The 18503-nt window shown below is 36.8% G+C and overlaps 1 protein-coding gene across 1 annotated transcript in view; it reads left to right on the forward strand.

The window, feature by feature from the left end:
- Positions 1-6126: 6126 nt before the first annotated feature.
- The window catches only part of LOC145661831 (vesicular glutamate transporter 3-like), a 54886-nt gene continuing 42509 nt past the window's right edge, over positions 6127-18503 (forward strand). Inside the window, exons 1-2 of the mRNA XM_081727169.1 lie at positions 6127-6145; positions 16657-16886. Of these exons, the coding sequence (XP_081583295.1) occupies positions 6127-6145; positions 16657-16886 (249 nt within the window). The remainder of the gene's footprint in view (positions 6146-16656; positions 16887-18503) is intronic.

The raw sequence follows: 18503 nt of genomic DNA on the forward strand, positions 1-18503 counted from the left end.
GAAAGACGGCTCTATTAGGTGCTATTTTCCACCGGCGGCATATTACTGCACAGTGCGTAGGGCCTATATTTTATGTTTACAAGTGGAGCGTTACTAGAATTTAACCATTACAAGTGCTATTAAAACTCGTATCATTGCCAAAATCAACTTTCCACTACCCTCGATTGCTCGCATACCTACCACTCCTGGCGCACCTGGTCCCCTCGGACACCGCTGCCCCGCGCTATGACCAGCTTCGCCCTGCACTGACTCGGATTGATAACATTTGTTTTGTCACCTAGCACAGGTTGGTTTGTGCTTTTCCATTGTAGGTTTTATTCTACACATCCGGAAGCCGTATTTATACGCAAATCGTAAAATAATTGTAGTTTTTCAGCTATTACTTGTGGTTCCTTTGAATTTTATCTATGCCAAGTGAGATATTTTCATGTTGCCCAGTGGAAACCTTTTAGGGGATAATAAGAAGAAAATTAGTAAAAGAATTATAATTTTTCAACAATTCTTTCTAGTGGTGCGGCAAAAGTAAATTTGTACATACTAATGAAGATTGAATAATGTAGTGTAAAAAGTGATAAACTTCATGAACACAAACAAGCTATCTTTGCTTGGTATATTTCATCCACACTTGCACCCAACTTTTTCGAAGCATTTTGATACTTTTATTTTATTCCGTAGATCCGCAGTTGTGATTTTTAAATTAATTTGATGAATAATTGCTTCTAGTGCTGTTCCTCTAACAGCAATATTCCTGTAAAGAGCTTTTCCCCCCATAAGCATTCATTTTTCTCATATAATTATAAAAGTAGTATCATCTTAGCTGTATCGAAACGGGCCATTTCCAAGACACTTTTCCTTTCCGCTGAAAACTCTCTGGAATCAGGTGTTTACATTAGGCAACCTAGTCGTCTTCACTGGGCAATCTGATCGAATCGACCACAGAAAATAAAACGTCTTTTAATTTAGTTGCCAGTCGATTAGTCGCTTTCGACTAGCAGGCAATTCAGTCGAAACCCTGTTTACACAGTAGACTGAGTCGAAAGTGACGTCAGTTCAACTGAATCGACCACAAATCGACTAAGTGTAAACGCCCCATTACCGAACAGGAGGAGATCAGTTTCTACGAAGGATTGTTGCAATTGATGAAACCTGGATGCGAGATTTTGAACCAGAACTGAAATCTCGGTCACCACAATGGAAAAGTTCCGACTCTCCACGTCCGAAGAAATTCCGATCCGAATGATCAGACAGTTCAACAATGAAGGTGCCCTATCCGGAATACAGAATTTACCAAAGCTTTGGGAAGCTGTCATAAGCAAGAATTTAGATTATATTGAAGGCCTGTAAAGGTATTTTGTACAATAAATTATTTACTTCCATAATATCTTTCAGTGTGTAGAATTTTGAAATGACCCTCGTAACTGGGTTTTGGAGCGAGCTTTTACGATCAAATGCACAGCAGAGAGAACAGATTGAGCAAAGAAGGGGACAGAACGAATTCGATGGAACGGAATAAAGGAAAAGTTAGTTGTGTACCGCTTTGAATCCACGAGCATGTATCTGCAAAACCATCCACTACGCTTTGTTTTCCTATTACTCCTGTTTTCTATCAATGTTAGGTTTACTGTGTTTTTCCTTCCTCTAACTATGTGATTTACTGAGAATACGGGCAGCAAACTATAAAGCCACAGATCATCCAGTTGGAAGGGATTGCTCTGGAGTAAAAGGGTTGAGTCAGAATTATGAATAAGGATGCAGTGTATTCAAGGATTGAGTAATTATATCTTCATTGGGCAGCTAATCACTTGTTCATATAATTATACTTTATTATTCTTCAATTTGGGTTACAGTATCACGAAGTCAAATCATTCACAAAAGTTTTGAAAGTAAGATTAAAATCGGGATGACCAAAATTTATTTTCCGTAATCGGACATTTCACTATCCGGGTTTCCTAAAAAAATCCGGAACTCCGAAAATTTCCGGAATTTTTCCGAATTCTGGAATTCCTTAGTTGGGAAGAAAGTCCTTTTAGCTCAATGTGAGAGAAATTTAGTGAAAGAACAATGATTTGAACGTTTTGGTAAAGTACTAGAATTTTGTTTAAAAGCCCTTTCACTTTATCATTATTTTTAGGTTTTAGTTGGTTGGTGTATGTGTGCATAGTAGGTTGTTGAACAGGACTGGTACCGAATTGATTCCGAAACGGACGAGTTGATTCCCATTAGCTGACAGTGGATTTACCTCTAGCGTACGAGTTGATTCCCATCTGGTGAGTGCGTATTTACCCTTAGCGTACGAGCTGATTCCCATACCGTGCGATTCCGATTTCGCATACCGTACCGATTAACGTGTGCCAACCACATCTTGGCTGCTTGTGAAGTTGTAGTTAAGCAAACTATCCTAAATAATTCCAACTTTCAACTTTTGAATAACTCACTTGACAGATGCAAGTTGCAATATAAATTTAAGAAATTTTATACAGTGAACAAACTACAGAAAAAGAAGAAAATTACTTTTGACTCACCATTTCCACTACTTGGAAGACGCTGGAGTAAATACGTCAACTTCACTTGCATCACTAAGCACACCACTAAAATATTTTCAATCACTGAACTCAGTCATTCACTAAACACAGTCACGAAACGCAATTACTAGCAAAGATGCCGCGGATCACCTATTAAGAAACACTAGTTCACATGCATTACATATTTTTATTGTTATCCTCATAATTTACGTGCTAAGTTGCAACTGTCAAGCATAAGTAATGGAATTATGTACATGGGAGAAACTTGTAACAGATTTTCCGAAGATATTCATAACGGGTAATGGTAGACTCTGTTAGTTTAATCATTTGTTCTTCTATATAGTTTTGTTTGTCCCGCATTTTTTGAGAGTGGTCTTCTTCTCGCTTCTCATTTTAACATAAGTTTCAGTCTGAACACCTTTCAATGTTTCTATCAGGTGGAAAATGTTTGGATGGGGCGAGTAAAATTGAGTGTTCAGTTTAGAGTGAAATGCTTCGCAACAGTTAGTAGTTCGTTCAGAACTACTATTAAAGTCGGCCCATATTATGGGTGGGAAGTCGCTGTTTGCAAGAATGTAGTCTCAAGTAAATAATAAAAAAATTCATCCAGTTTTTTATGTGTAGGTTTGCGGGGCATTAGATCTTCTACGAAGCAGTCTTCAATTTGATCTGGTGGGAGAAGAGGCAGTCCAAACAAGGTTTTGAGAAGTGCTCCTAGTTCAGAGTCTTTTGATTTAAAATCATTTGACAGTCCCAAGGATTGAATTTTTCTCCACCGTGGCGGACCGAGATGTAATCTGCAGCCCTTAATAGTCGTTTGGGGCCAAACGTAAACAATTGCTTGGTGGATTGCGGTCTCAAAGTCAACGTATATAATGTCTGGATTGGTGAACTGGTTCCCGCAAGTGAGTAGCGACACCTGCAGGAACTGTGTGTAAGCAGCCTGGGAATCAACACGGACAGTGAGGGTTCGTAGTGTTGGGAATCAACTCGGATGTTATCGTTAGACAAACTTTTCGAATGCGGGAATCAATTCGTACACGACCAAAACCCCAATGGACGCAAAACGGCAGCAGCAGTTGAACAGCACTGCCAGTGTCGTTGGAGCTTTTTGATTGGCAATTACTTGTTAATATTGTGCTTGTGTGTTGATGTTGAGTTGGGGAAGTGCTCGAAATTGTATGGAGTCTGACTCCGCAACTGTCGCTTTAGAAATAAATAAACATTTCGTAAATATTATTCTAACAAATTGTAGTTACATTCTGGTTCACTATTCTTTACTTAATTTTTGAAGAAATAAACTGATTATATAAAATAAAATAACTGACTGTTAATGAAAAATAGGGATGGATTCTCGCGTCCTAATTTGAGTTGAAAAGAAGTTAGGACTAGTGTCACAAAATTTCCGGAAATTTTGAACTACCAGAATTTTTGTTCATTTTTTTTCGGGAAAATTAGAAAAGTTGAGAAAAATGTTTTGTTTGTATATTATTTGTCTCTATATACCCTACCTTTAATGAACTTTAAAATTTAATATTTCCTGCTTCAAATACGACTATTATGATAGATACAATACTCTTAGTCAATAATAATGAAGCTGAATGGAGAAAGAGAGATCTTGATTTGACTTTCAAATCTACGAGTAAAACTACTGACTTACTCACTGGATCACTTACTGTTAGGAGTAGAGCCTTGAAATTTTGTAGAAATAATCTTGTATCCTGGATTCCAAATAAGATGGAAGTTTTTTTAAAAAAAATGTCCCCACAGTCCTTTTTAAAAGACTGTATTCTGAGGGCTATGTATGAAATTATAGTATTTTTGTTTGAAATGAGAATACAGGATATAAATATAAGAATACAAGTACACTCTCGACTCCAGCGCCCTCCTCAAAGCACACTAACGACAAATAGTCAGCTCATTATTATTATTATTATTATTATTTAAATTTATTTAATAATAATGAAAGGTCAATATTTTAGTAGGTTACATTCAATGAGATGAAAATGAACGGTCAAATCAAGAAAGACGCAATATAGCGAATGTGAAGCTGGAAAATTTCGTCACTAGGCGCAATTTTGAGTTAATGGCTTAAGGTGGGAGAAATGGAGTACCAAGATTGCCAAATCTGTCTTTCAATCAAATTATTTTCATGTTCATGCAAAAAGTGCAACAATTGTGTTTCTTCTCTGTTTCCTATAGTAGCTAGTTTGGCAACTAGTCTAAATACGTGTGAGTTAGTCCTCTCTTGGGTAGTCCTCTAATTCAGCTGTCTTGAAGGCAAGATATTATGGTGGGGAATGGCCTATATTCTGAGAGTTGACATGCTATTCTGAAAGTAGTCTCGGGTTCCCGGTGGGAAAGAGCAAAAAAATTAATTTCACAATCATTCACATTTATTAACCATCTCTCTCTTTTAACACAAAGACATAATCCTGAGACATTTAACTAAAAAAAAAAAAAGTTTTTGAAAGTGGTCTTGCATGAAGGTTCCTGCCAATTGCTTACGTTTTCTACGGCCGTGATGTGCTTCGAAATAATAATCATAGGCCCTATCCTTTATAACCTTGTTATTTATAGTTGCCTGAGGCAAGAGCTTGTGTTGTTTCATCTCAAAAACGTGTCGTGAAAATGAAGTTGCTCTTTACGCTGGTACAGTGTGGGTGGCTAGCGCGGTCGTCGGAACACGTGGTCCAGAGCTCACTTGTGACTTAGAGGTTAGCGAACGCGTCTTTTGCGTAGGACATCTGGATTCGATTCCCGGTGGGAGCTCATGTAGCTCGGATCCCACGTTAAACTGTAAGTCCATGTCTCATATAACGTCGCTGCTGAAAGGGACGCTAAACTCAAAATCAAACAAAATCAAATGCACGTGGTCGAGGGTTCGATTCCCGGTGAGGGAGCGTTGAAGTTTGAACACACGGCTCATGTAACCTCTATGTCGAAAAAGAATGCTAAAAATTCGAATAAACAGAGTGATGTCTAGTCTCGAAAAATGTATCTGTTTTCATTGGAACAGTTCTGTGTTGTTTCACATCTCATCACGAAAATTCTGTCTCGTCTCGTTTCATCTCGCCTCATATAAATCTACCGAAGATGAATCAGAACGTAAAACACGAAAACTCAACCGATTTCTTTTATTAGAAATATTCCATATGCACTAGTGTTGTTGCTGTTTCAGTGCATAAATATAATTCTTGACTCACATAAAGACTTCAACCAACCAGTCTTGCCACTTGGCTGAAGCCAAAACATCACAGCAGAAAAGCTTTCAGACGTAATCATTGTTTCTTCAATTCGATTAGCATAGACCTAGTTCCGCCGGGTTCAGTGTGTAGCAATTTTAGCCACCGCTAATACTATAATAGACCACTTAAATCTGTTGGCAATGCCTTTATGTCATTAGAATTTAACAAATCGATTCTATTAAAAGAGAAGACAGAGAACCGACCTTCAAATCCAATTGAAATATGGCATACAACCAAAAAAAATAAAACATTTGACGGCAGTGATCCAGTATTTGTACCCATAAGAATAATATGCGAGTGTGGAATGATATATGGCAGCAATTTTGTGGTGTGGTAACGTTTTATTTGTATAGAATATGCAGACACCAAGATGCGGTAAGTAAATACAATCTAACCATCAAACTTCTCGTAAGAAGGTGCATACTGTAGTTGTGTACGTGCACTGACCTCAAAGTGCATCAAACGTAGATTTGATGTACCAATAATGTCAATTAGTACACGTTGTGCACAAGAAAAGGAGAAAAAATTTCCATTCCGGTAGTATGACGAGTCTCGATAAAACCAACAAATATATGTAAACAAAATATTTTGATGCTTTAATCAACCAAGAGAAGCAGTTCTGTAGCAAATTTGGTACGCACTAAGAATACAGCAAAACGGGTCCTTCATCACTTTTCAAAATATGATGAGAATTAGTATATATTTGCATGCGTCTTTTGAAAGAGTTTCTCTCCTTTTGTTTCACTGCATTAATAATAATAATAATAATAATAATAATAATAATAATAATAATAATAATAATAATAATAATAATAATAATAATAATAATAATAATAATAATAGGATAAAGGCACCGAATATGGAATACTTTTTGTTTCTTCTTTATTTCTCAGAAATGCGTATTCCAGAATAAAAATATTATGCATCATACTACTTGTGGTACCTTTGCAAAACAAAATACAAGTATGAAAGTTTGTTCCTGATTAATGATTTTTTACAATATTACAAAATTGAAAGAAACTCAATTTCCCATATTAGGCACACCCCGCTCCTAATATGGAACACTACCTGTTCTTAAAATGGAATACTAGAACAAAACATGCTCATTTGTCTACAATGCGATGTTTGGATAATTCGAGGATGGGCACGATCCCTGCTCAGACCGCCTATCCTGGCGCCTGCCTTTGGTGAGGTTTTCCCTGCTTTCCCTCAGTATCATTAGGCGTATTCCGGGATGATACTTTTTTCTTAGGCCAGGGTCGAGTCCTTTCGAATTCATAGACTTAATTTAAAGGCCGATGTGATCTCGGAGTTCGCGGCCCGAATATTTCCTTTGTTCCTTTCCTTAAGCTAATAAATTTCTTTCTTCCTTTCTTTAAGAGTAGTAGTAGTAGTACTAGTAGTAGTAGTTATTATAATTAGGAATATTCCAAATTAGGATCCTGCTACTATTCCATATTGGGAAAATCACCATTTTGGATAGTTCTCTTCCTACACACGCTTACGTGATTCTCTGTGTACTGAATCTTTATGCCTTTATGGTACACTATATATGTAATCTAAATATCACAAACTCAACAATAATACATAACTCTTTGCGTACATTCAGCAGTATGGAAAGATACGTTCGAAAAACTCAAGTTCTTCGGAAAAATATTCTGCAACAAAAGAAAATGGCTTGTTATCGTTCGGCAGCAAACCACTCATGCGCAGATTAAGGCCGCCACGGTGTACAAGTTTACGTACAGTCCACTCAGTGGCAGAACATAGCAGACAAAATAATCTGGTATTTCATATTAGGAACGTATTCCATATATGGCGCACCCACCCTAATAATAATAATAATAATAATAATAATAATAATAATAATAATAATAATAATAATAATAATAATAATAGTGTGTTTATATAATATATGTTTAGAACAGGTTATTATCCACTCAGTTAAAGATAGTAGTCAGTGGCGGATCCAGGGGGTGATCGGGGCAATGGCCCCCCTCAGAAGAGATAACTTTTTTATTTTATATATATAAATAAAACCCATTCCAGAGTTTGAAGCTCTTAAAAGTAGCTCTAAGTAGCAGTATGACACCCCCCCCCCCAGAAACCGTTCCTGGATCCGCCCCTGATAGTAGTGATCATTCGCAAAACACAACGAAAGTTGAGTTAGTTTCAGATAAACTTTCACAGCTATAGGCTTCAAATTATAGACAAAAAGTTCGTTGCGCTCATCTCTGGCACGTGGGATCCCTGCTTCAATACCAGCTATGGCGAAGTGGGCTTTGTAATGGACAAACGCTGTGTGCATGGATTTCCTCGAGTTCTCCCGTTTTTTCTGAATTTCATTATTCAATTTATTAGAATCATTTACCTTCATCCTTACCATCTGCCTTAGCCTTGATGCATACCTAATCTTAGAATGTAAAACTAAAAAAAAAAAAAAAAATCATTAACCTCTTCACTTTGGGAGAGGGCAACATGATAGAAATAATACAAATCATTATTGCTATTATACCGGGTGGCGCACGAAAAACTGGCCCGCCACAGACAGGGAGACTGCGCATTATTCTATTGTCGCGACAATTTTTTTTTCAATCTTGTATTGTTGCGACAATGTGTGTTATCAGTTTTCAGTACGAAAGCCATGAAGACTTTGTTAAGACGCATGATATAAATCTCAGCGAGATGTATTCTCTACAAGAAAGAATCGCAATAGTGGTGACGTACGTGTCTACTGATTCATTTAAGGACAGGATTTGGTAAAGAAGTGGCGTACTACAGGTGCAGTGTGGAACCAAAAAAGGAATCAATCTCCTTCTGTTCGTACATCTGCTGTGATCGTGGATATTCAAGCACGAATGATCTAGAGTCCAAAGAAGTCAACAAGGAAGTTGTCGCAACAAGTGAACATTTCGCATAGGTCTTGTCAACGTATCTTAAAAGATCTACGGATGAAGCCGTACAAAATGACACGTGTCCAAGAACTGAAGGATAGAGATAAGCAAAAATGTGTGAATTACTGCACGTGGTTACTTGAAATGATTCATAATGGAATGTTGGACCCAATGCTGTATTTTATGAGTGACGAAGCCTGGTTCCATCTGACAGGACATGTAAACACTCAAAACAGCAGATACTGGTCAACAACCAATCCCCATAAGATTCATGGGGAACCTCTTAACGATCAGAAAATAGAAATCTTGTGTGCTGTCGGATTGTAGGTCCCATATTTTTTGAAACAACAGTAAACAGTGATGTGTATATGCGAATATTTGAGGAATTTTACGCGCAATTGACGGCCCATGAACGTTCCTATGCCTTCTTTGAGCACTTCACGCGAGTCGCTACCATGAATTTATGAAAAATTCACAGAAGCAAGGACTGTCAGCAAAGGATTGTGGCCACCGCGTTCGCCGGACCTGACCAGTTGTAACTTTTATCTGTGGGGTAATCTAAAAGGAAAAGTGTACACAAATAATCCCAAAACATTAGAAGACTTGAAGGACAATATTTGTAATGAGATTTTGGCAATTGATGCGCGGGCAGACTTGCACAAACTGTATAATAACCTGTTACAAAAATGCTCGCGCAAAAATGCATTGAAACACAAGGCGGTAATTTTTAGCAGTGGAGGCAGACCTATGGACCTTCGGTCTCGGAGGTCTTGGTAGGTGGCCATCTTATAGGTGGCATTTTTATTTTTTGTCAAAAAGTTGGGGGGGAAATGCCCCCATAACTCCGCCCATGCCTATAAGCATGTCTGTAGTGTCCCCAATCATTGTGATGTAATGTCGATTAGTTCTTTTTTTTTTGCCAAAAGATACAAACTATAGAAATAGTCAGTGAAAGAGATTTAATTTTGAAAATCCACTGTAATTAACATCTTTTGTTCTGGGAAATATAATTTAAGTTCAGAAACGCTCAAACCTATCGAACATTAGAATCTCAAAGTTGCATCAACAATCCATTTAAGTTCTATTCTGTTCAGCCTTATCAGGTATTTAATTATTACAGTTACAGTCTTATAGTCAAGTCGATTTTATCACTAGAATTGTTATTTTGTTATAGTTTTAGTAGTTACGATATGAACTGTTACCCAAAGGGCTAGGACATAATAGCCTCGTCTAAGTTGTACAGTTTGCCCTAAGATATTGTAATAAATAGCGTTTGTTGATGACACGAGACAGACACGTACGCAGGAATTTATTTCGAGAGGAATCCAAAATTTTTGAGAGATTCAAATTCAATATGAAGATAAATTATATGAAAAGTTGTAAAATTATCCCTAAAATTAGGGTAAATTGACAGAAATGTCAGTATTTCGGGCGAGGCGGGTTCGGATCCAAAGGATCCTCCTCTGTGCGCTTCCCTGGGGACAGATATATTTAAATTGTTCGGAGTAACCTAAAAATCACACCAAACTTTAAAAAAATGTTTAAAAGTAAAGTTGTTAAGAAAACTAAAAGTGAAAAAATTGAGAGTTTTGAACTCATATATTCATCTGGCTGTCATCTTGTCCTCGTTCCTCCATTTAACAATTACATAACTTTATTCCTGGAAATGTGAAAATTTTGCAAGTACTTTAAAATAGTAAATAACATTTTGGAAGAGGATCTTAAGTCCGAAACCCCCCTTAAATACGTCACTACTGCCATTGTTGATTTCTTTTTATGATTATTCAGGGGTGCCCACAAGGGGAGGCTATGACGCAAAATGCATCATTGAAATATTTGGGGGGGTTAAAAATCTATATAAATATGTTTGAGGAGGTGTAAAAATTAATCGAAAAGATTTTTTTTCATGGAAGAACACCTATGGATAGACAACTGCAAGGGGGGGTGCGTCATGGACATAAGGGGGGGGCACCACTGGATTATTCACTGGGAAATTCAGTACATGGCGGATTAAAATTAGTCATGCGAAAATACTGAAACCTACATCGATTATGAATGAGATATGGTACTGAAAAAGATTGCCTAAAATCATTACTGGTTACTGCATATAATAACGGAAGATTTGTGGCATATTGCATTATTCTCTCGCGACATTGGATGCTCATCTTCGATAGAATGCAGTCAAAGTGATGCGAATGTGGACTCGAAGGCTCCAGGAAGGCAATACACAATACATGGAGAATCTCAACAGCCACGTCATACCACACGGTTTTGGAAAATCTCACAGCGACATCCTGAACCCCGACGCACGAATTCGGGGTTTCAGTGCAAACAAAGAACACTTCCACGTCGTCTAACGTGGCGGAGTATATTTGCATGGCCCCATTACTGTTGCTTCTTTGGCTTCGCACCATAGTCGTATGTGGCTCCGATGGTACCGTGAACGTCGTTCATAGAGAGTTAAATGACACATCCTTTCCCATGTTCTGAGTTTGTTTGGTTGTACCATAGCAACAAACTGGGTGACGCCCGTATTTTACTTCACCAATAGGTCTAGAACAGGACGATATGGTATGGAATGCTACTGGATTTATGTAATGCGCATTGACATTCCTTTTACAATCCAACGGTACATCAATGAAAATTCGAGTTCGATGTTGGACTCTTGACTTGAAGTCAAGAATGAAACCACGTTGCAATAAAGTAATGCCGTACGACCATATCTGACGCAACGTTCTACATTTCCTGGACGGATTTGATTTTATTTTGCTTCATTGACTTGCTCTTTACTAATTGAATACGTTCAGTTCATGATTGTATATACAATGCCTCATATACCAGACTTCTCTCCCCTACAGTTGATAAGCTTTGGTAACATGTCGCAGACGTATAGTTTGCTATACCTGAGGAGAATACCCAAGGTTTCATTCTCTCCATGCCTCGTTTTGTCTCAAGTCAGTTCTACCGGTAATGTTACACATCATACCTCACTTTAGAATTGTAACTTGAGCTACCTATCTGCCACACTTCGGGTTACTACCGTTATCCTTTCTTGGTGCTGCACTTTTAATGTTGAATTATGTATTTTACTGTACATAACTTCAAAAATCTCAACAAACAACGATATAGCACTATAAAAATGATAAAATGTCATGGCTTGCGCCAACTGCGTCCCTTCCTATTGCCAGACGCCCCTCTCTTCTTGCGACAGCGCCCTTTTAAACACTCCAATTAGTTTCCCGTCTTCTCTAGGAGTAAATCCACTAGATGCGATAATCATCAAAAACTACCAATTATAGAACAATCTCATTTAAATCTATGATAGAATAAGGAAAGAGATGTAATTGAACTATACTAAGTATCTCAAGAATTAACTATTCTCCTGAATTACCTCGATTCCTCTTCCTCTCCCTCCTTAACCTTCCTCTGTACTATCAAGACAGTACTCACTATGAATTTATAAAATGATCTATCGTCATTACCATTACTCTTGTGGACCTCCTTCTTTTTTCCTTTAACTCATCGAGAAACAGGTTTTCGCATTTCGACTCGCTTATTTAGAAATATACTAAAATGTCTAGGGGAAATTTATCTATTTATCCTATTAATCTTAAGCTCTTGGGAACGATTTTTAGAAACAGAAATCATAGAACACCTTTTTGATTTACTAGTTTATTTACTAATTAAAAGAGTGTTTAGGATTATGAACTTCTCTAAGATAACTCTTAATTGTTCCTGACTAGAATTCTCAAATTAATCTTTATCTCTAATTTATTTATAAGACACTAAATTGGGGTGGGGCTATGCAGTTACTAACCCGCGTTCTCTTCCAAGCTGTTAACACACTCCTGAATTAGTTTCTATCAGCACTGCTAGTCACTTATAGAGTGCTTCACCTAAAACCCTGTTGTGGAACTCATCGGATCTAGATTCCGTTTCACTTAAGGAAAACTAGCTATTTATTCAGGTGAGGTGTAGGCTAGGAAAGGTACATTTTGGAACCATACATTGAATCCCAGGGAGAATTCTTAACTAAGGAATTATTCTCCATCAGCTTCGTTTGTTTCGAGACTATGTCTCAATAACATAAATTCGCGAATATACCTAAGTAAAATTCTTACTCTTAATTCAAAACGAGCACTCGCTGTGTGCTCTATGGAACATCACTTATGTTTAATTTCCACTAAATCCCCTCTCTTGGGAATCGAGAAATTTAATATTAATTACTCCCTAGCTAAAATTTATCTAAAACACTTCTAAAAAATTTCCGTCCCACATTTCGAACAAATTTAATATTACGAAACTCAACCTAACTAAAATAACCAGGAACTAACGGATTTATAACGAATTAGCTCACTAACTTTGTTTTTTTTTTAAATTGCAGCCTTGGTTCTCACTCAGAACCAATCCTTAACAGCACAAGATGTGCTAGGCATGTGTCATTTAGGTGTCCCAGCTACTTTTTAGCTACCCGACACTTGGCACATATGATATTCATGTGTTAAGTATGTACTTCAGCTACCTATAGTTTTAGGTACTTGTTACACCTAATTGATATTTGCAACTATGTACCACAAATATAGCATTCATATGCCTGCCTCAGTTTCGTACTCTAACAGTCATCTGTTTTTATCTCGTCACTTGGGACATATATCTGTCATGTTCTAGGTACGTCCTTTAGGTACATAGTGTTTCAGGTACCCTAACAGCACAAGATGTGCTAGGCATGCACCATTTAGGTGCTCTAAATTTAACCCCCACATTTCATGCATTTGTTGCTTCTTTTTCTAAGCGATTGTGTACTAGAAGCAATAAACACATCAACTTTATTAGATGGCAACTGTCGCCGATCATATGAAAGTGAATATGGAAGAACCATGAAATAAAGTAAATAGATACTCGTCATTTTGTTATAAAATTCATGGCGAGCAGATTTTATCTAATCCCAAACGGTTATCGTCGAATATACGCGGTTAAAGGAGTTCTCTGATTAGCCAAATTCAAAATATCTCAACAATTTATCCCTCTACAAGCGACGTTCTCTTCAGCGCCTCCGTGGCCAAGTCGGAAGAGCACGCGGCTAGTAATCCAAACGTTGGTAATCCAAGTGTTTTTTAGACTCGCCTTAATATAAACACATTACGCATATAAGCGATTTAACATATTTTTGGGGAGTAAGTTTGTGATTCATTGACGCTTGCGGTATGGGGAACATAACTAGAACATACTAGGCACGTTCTCCAGGTACATGTCAGGCATGTGTCTAGGGATGAACATAGATTGTGACTATCACTTGCCATCCATGCGATTTTTCTCTCAGAGGTACATAAGGCACATACTGGACACATTCCCATGTACCTGAGAGAACATGATAAGCATATGCTTGCTATGTAATTGTGCTGTTAGGGTAGTATCATTTGAAAAAAATATAAGTTTATGTTGGATTGACAACACTGTTTACCTAATGGTACTATAATGTCAAAAGATGTCCCCCAGCTCATAACGGTATGTTACAACAGTACAACGTTTTTTGTGTATTAGTTTTAAAGATATCAGTGACGTCTTGTCGGGGGGGAGGGACGAGTGGGGGCCCGGAAGTAACTGGAGAAAAAGAAAAGTAATTCGGGAGGAAAAAGAAAAGTAATAAAAACTGCTTAAAATCAAGGAAAAGCAGAGTTTATATTTTAACGGTTTTTACGGTTGCGCCAATCATGGTGGTGCTTCGTGGCTGGTCTGTTGACTTCACTCATAGGTACGGGGGCACCGTGGTATATTCTCGCCCGGGGCACTGATTTTCCACGCACAACACTCTGTATCTTAATATAGTAAATGTTTTTTTTTTTTTTCATAATATATTGTTGAAGAGGGATTAAAATCTGGATCCCAGTCTGCGTATGCCACTGACACCATGTAAAGCATATTTATACTAAACTTGTTAAAAATAAACATCAACAATAATAGGAAAGAAAGTGAATGAAAGTTGCCTGTGGCGCATATATTAAAGGGTTTAATTCAGGAATGCAAATAACCACTCGCCCGGGACGAGTGGTTCGTCGTTGCGGGCGAGTATTTAATATCATACCGAAGGTAAGTAAATTATTTCTATTGTGGGATGTAGGCTAGTAGCTTTCTTCTTGGGCGAGTAAAATTTTGTTGTTTATTTGCATCCCTGGTTTAATTCATCATTCCCCTGTTAAAACTGAAAGAAAATACTCGATAACCTTATTTAGGTTGACCGGCCACCGGCTTCGAAAACAGGACTTTTGGCTAGGAAACAAGAATAATAACCAGTAGCTTACGCCTGTAATCTCAAACTACATCTACCTTTCAAAAACGACTTTTATGGAAGGAAATCTAATCTCTAGAGAATTTATAGCAGCGGTTAACTTTGTCCCATCGGACTTGATTGAAAATAATCTAAAGTTAATAATATTTATGTTAAATTTTTAACGAGCATGTAAAACTCATTCATTTTCTGCTAAATCACATTTTTGAAACCCAGAGTGATAAAAATAATTGTAGTAATATATTATTCTTATTAGTTACTTACTTTAGTTAAAACATTGCAATGTGACATAAGTCTTTTAAAATGTCTCTTTTTCTTCTGTGGGGACCAATATAATCCAAAAAATTAATTATTCCTTATATTTTTGAATACATCATAATGATAATTATACCAATTAAATGAAGGAGAAAGAGCATCACAAGATAATTTTATTAATTGTATATGTCCTAGAATTATAATTTATGGTCGACTTGCTATCTCCACGCATTTTTGTGTTTGTTCTAGTGTTTGTAATGAGATGAATGTTGCAAAGCTGCTTTGGGATTAGGAGGGGAAAAGTACAGAAAAAGAATTTAGGTCAACGTATTTTTACTCTTTAAACATTAAGATAGGGAATCACAATCGAGTTCTTTCCCAGCCAGGTTTTCTTTTTTCAGTAACATCGAAATACAATTTATCAATTTGATTACAGTTTTCAGTAACATAAATTCTCTTCCCATGTCAGAAATAATTGATTTAAATTGGACAACTTATACGGAAGTTATTCTCCAAAGAGCTAGAAGTACAAACTTTCGACTGCATTAATAGCCAATTATACCTTCCCCTAATGGTCTTGCCTTTGGCGCGATTAATCCATTGTTCGATTCCCGGTGGGGACATTCGGTCGAAAAAGTCTAACATCATTTTCAGGACAGTCATCCTGAGTGAGATTTTTCCTCATCCTCATTTGCGTTCCGCCATCTCACATAGTTCTCCTGTGCTGGCTTAACTGAGGTTGAAAAAACGGCCCTCGTACATGAGTAATGGAACTAAGTTAGCATTGAATTCCTCACCAGGAATCGAAATATGCGCATATAAAACATGTGAAATAATCACACACAATTTCATCAAGAAGGGGGCCGTTCAAGCTCCCAAGTTTCAATGTTTCAGGACTTTTGTATAGGCTCTACATATCTTAATATTGTATAAGGTATACTATCATAATACAGTAGTTTGTTCTAAAGCAGGGATGCAAATAACCACTCGCCCGGGGCGAGTGGTTCGTCGGTGCGGGCGAGTATTTAATATCATACCGAAGATATGTAAATGATTTCTATTGTGGGATGTGGGCCAGTAGCTTTTTTGTTGGGCTAGTACAATTTTGTTTCTTATTTGCATTCCTGTTCTAAAGGGAAGGTTCAAACTCAGAAACCTACCCTTTGCGTACACCACTAATCACGTGAATAGATAGAAATTCTTTGTGTTTTCTTCAATGATAAAGATAAAGATTGATGAAGTGCATTTTGGATTTACATTCGCTGAAGTGTGAATAACAATTGAAGTCAACTGTTTGAAGCTCAGACCATACTTGTAACACATACCGAACAATAGTAGTCCAATTCGATTGCTTCATTCGTATTCGTAAATCCTTTATATACGATTATTTTTAAATACTCAGTTATTATTATTCTATTTTGTAACAATCGATATTTCTCTCTTTATTGTAGAGTGGATTTCAGCGAAATCTGTTCTATGGATTTTAACATTTATCGGATTCATTGTCAACTACAATGTAAGAATAAACGTGAACATTGGAATTATTGCTATGGTTAAGAGACACCATGATGTTAATACAACGCATACGATTACGCAAAGTGAATGTTTTCAACCATTGGGAAAGGAATCTGCAAGTGGTATTGGAAACGACACACGAATTTTCATAGATGGACATGATGAGGTATGTAAACAAGTAATCTTTTAGAAAGTAGGTATATATTTTTTTTAAAAGAAAGATATAAATTCCACTATCATTCTAATCTAAAGGGTATAATGATTTAAACTAGGTAGGTGTTTCAAAAGGTTTATCATTGTTCTATTTGATTGATCCTATAGATATAAAAATTATGTACTAATAAGCCCTCAACTAAGGTTTGTGTCATCCGGGACAAACCCTAGTTGCAACCCTGTGTACTAAACATATAAAGGAATATTTTATTATGAAATTTCGAATCAAATAATTAGGACGGTTTGTTGTAGCTAGTAGTCCCGGTTTCTTTTTCACAATAAAATTAGTTACTCTTGACAAAGAAAAAAAAACTATAAAATAGAAAATGGTTTATTTTTGTCTTGATTCACATGTTTAGGATTAGGCTATAAGATGTTCTGCCTAAACATACTACATTGCAAATACATTAAAAGCTCTTTATTCGCGGGGTATATGTTCCATAAATATGCCGCGAATACAAAAACCGTGAATACGGAATGGTAATTTATATGGGATTATAGGGCATACGTTCCTAGGTGACAAAATAAAAAAAATACATATATAAAAAAATCAATTTACTGTAATTGAAGTTTTTGACCATATTGATTAATTATTTTCTTCAGGCTTAGGCAATGGTTTGAAGAATTTTGTAATTTTTTCTTGCTTGGCAGTTTTTAAAAGTTCCTTCAATTCAGGCTGATATTCAGCAGTGGCATTAGCAATTTGCCTCTTAAAAATAAGACTTCGTTCCATAGACGGATCAATTTTCATAAAGAAATCACAAAGCTCATTTGCCATTCTTAAACCTTCACTAAGGTTTTTCAAATTAAATGTCACGTTTCCAGTGCTTGTTGAAGCCTCTTCTTCAATGGGCTGTGAATTTACCATTTCCTCCAAGTCGGTTTCAGTCAAATCTTCATCTTGCGATTCAATCAATTCCTGAATGTCACTTGATTCTATCTGTTCGAACCCATCTCGTCCTATTCCATTCGCAATTTCGGCTATGTTTGCAGTCAAAGTTTTAATTTGCACACATTCTTCGTCATTTTCCGCAGTCAAAGCAGGCCACAGTTTTTTCCAGCATGACTTCAATGTGTGTGGCTTCAGTTCTTCCAATGATTCTTTTATGTTTACGATACATTTTGCTATGTCAAATTTCTTCCAGCATTCCATAATATTCATATCAGGATTACATTCCATCGATTTTGAAGGTTCGTCTAATGTAATAGAGCTTAAAGGCCTGGATTATTCCTTGATCCATAGGTTGAAGCAAAGCCGTCGTGTTGGGAGGTAAAAATGTCACTTTTATATTTGGATGCATAGTTTCAAGTTCGCGAGGATGACCTGGTGATTGTCCAAAACTAGAACTGCTTTAAAGTCTAAATTCTGTTTTTTTAAATAAGTTTCAACTTCAGAAACAAAACAATTCCGAAACCAGTCACAAAAAATAGCCTTTGTAACCCACGCTTTCTTATTAGCACGCCAAAACACTGGCAGCTCGTTCTTGTTTTGATTTTTTAAAGCCCGAGGATTTAATGATCTGTAAAGCATCAGTGGTTTAATGACACAATCTCCAGATAGTGTTGTAAA

Source organism: Thermobia domestica, chromosome 10 (genome assembly GCF_964235325.1).
Source record: "Thermobia domestica chromosome 10, izTheDome1.hap1.1, whole genome shotgun sequence".
NCBI classification, from domain to species: domain Eukaryota; kingdom Metazoa; phylum Arthropoda; class Insecta; order Zygentoma; family Lepismatidae; genus Thermobia; species Thermobia domestica.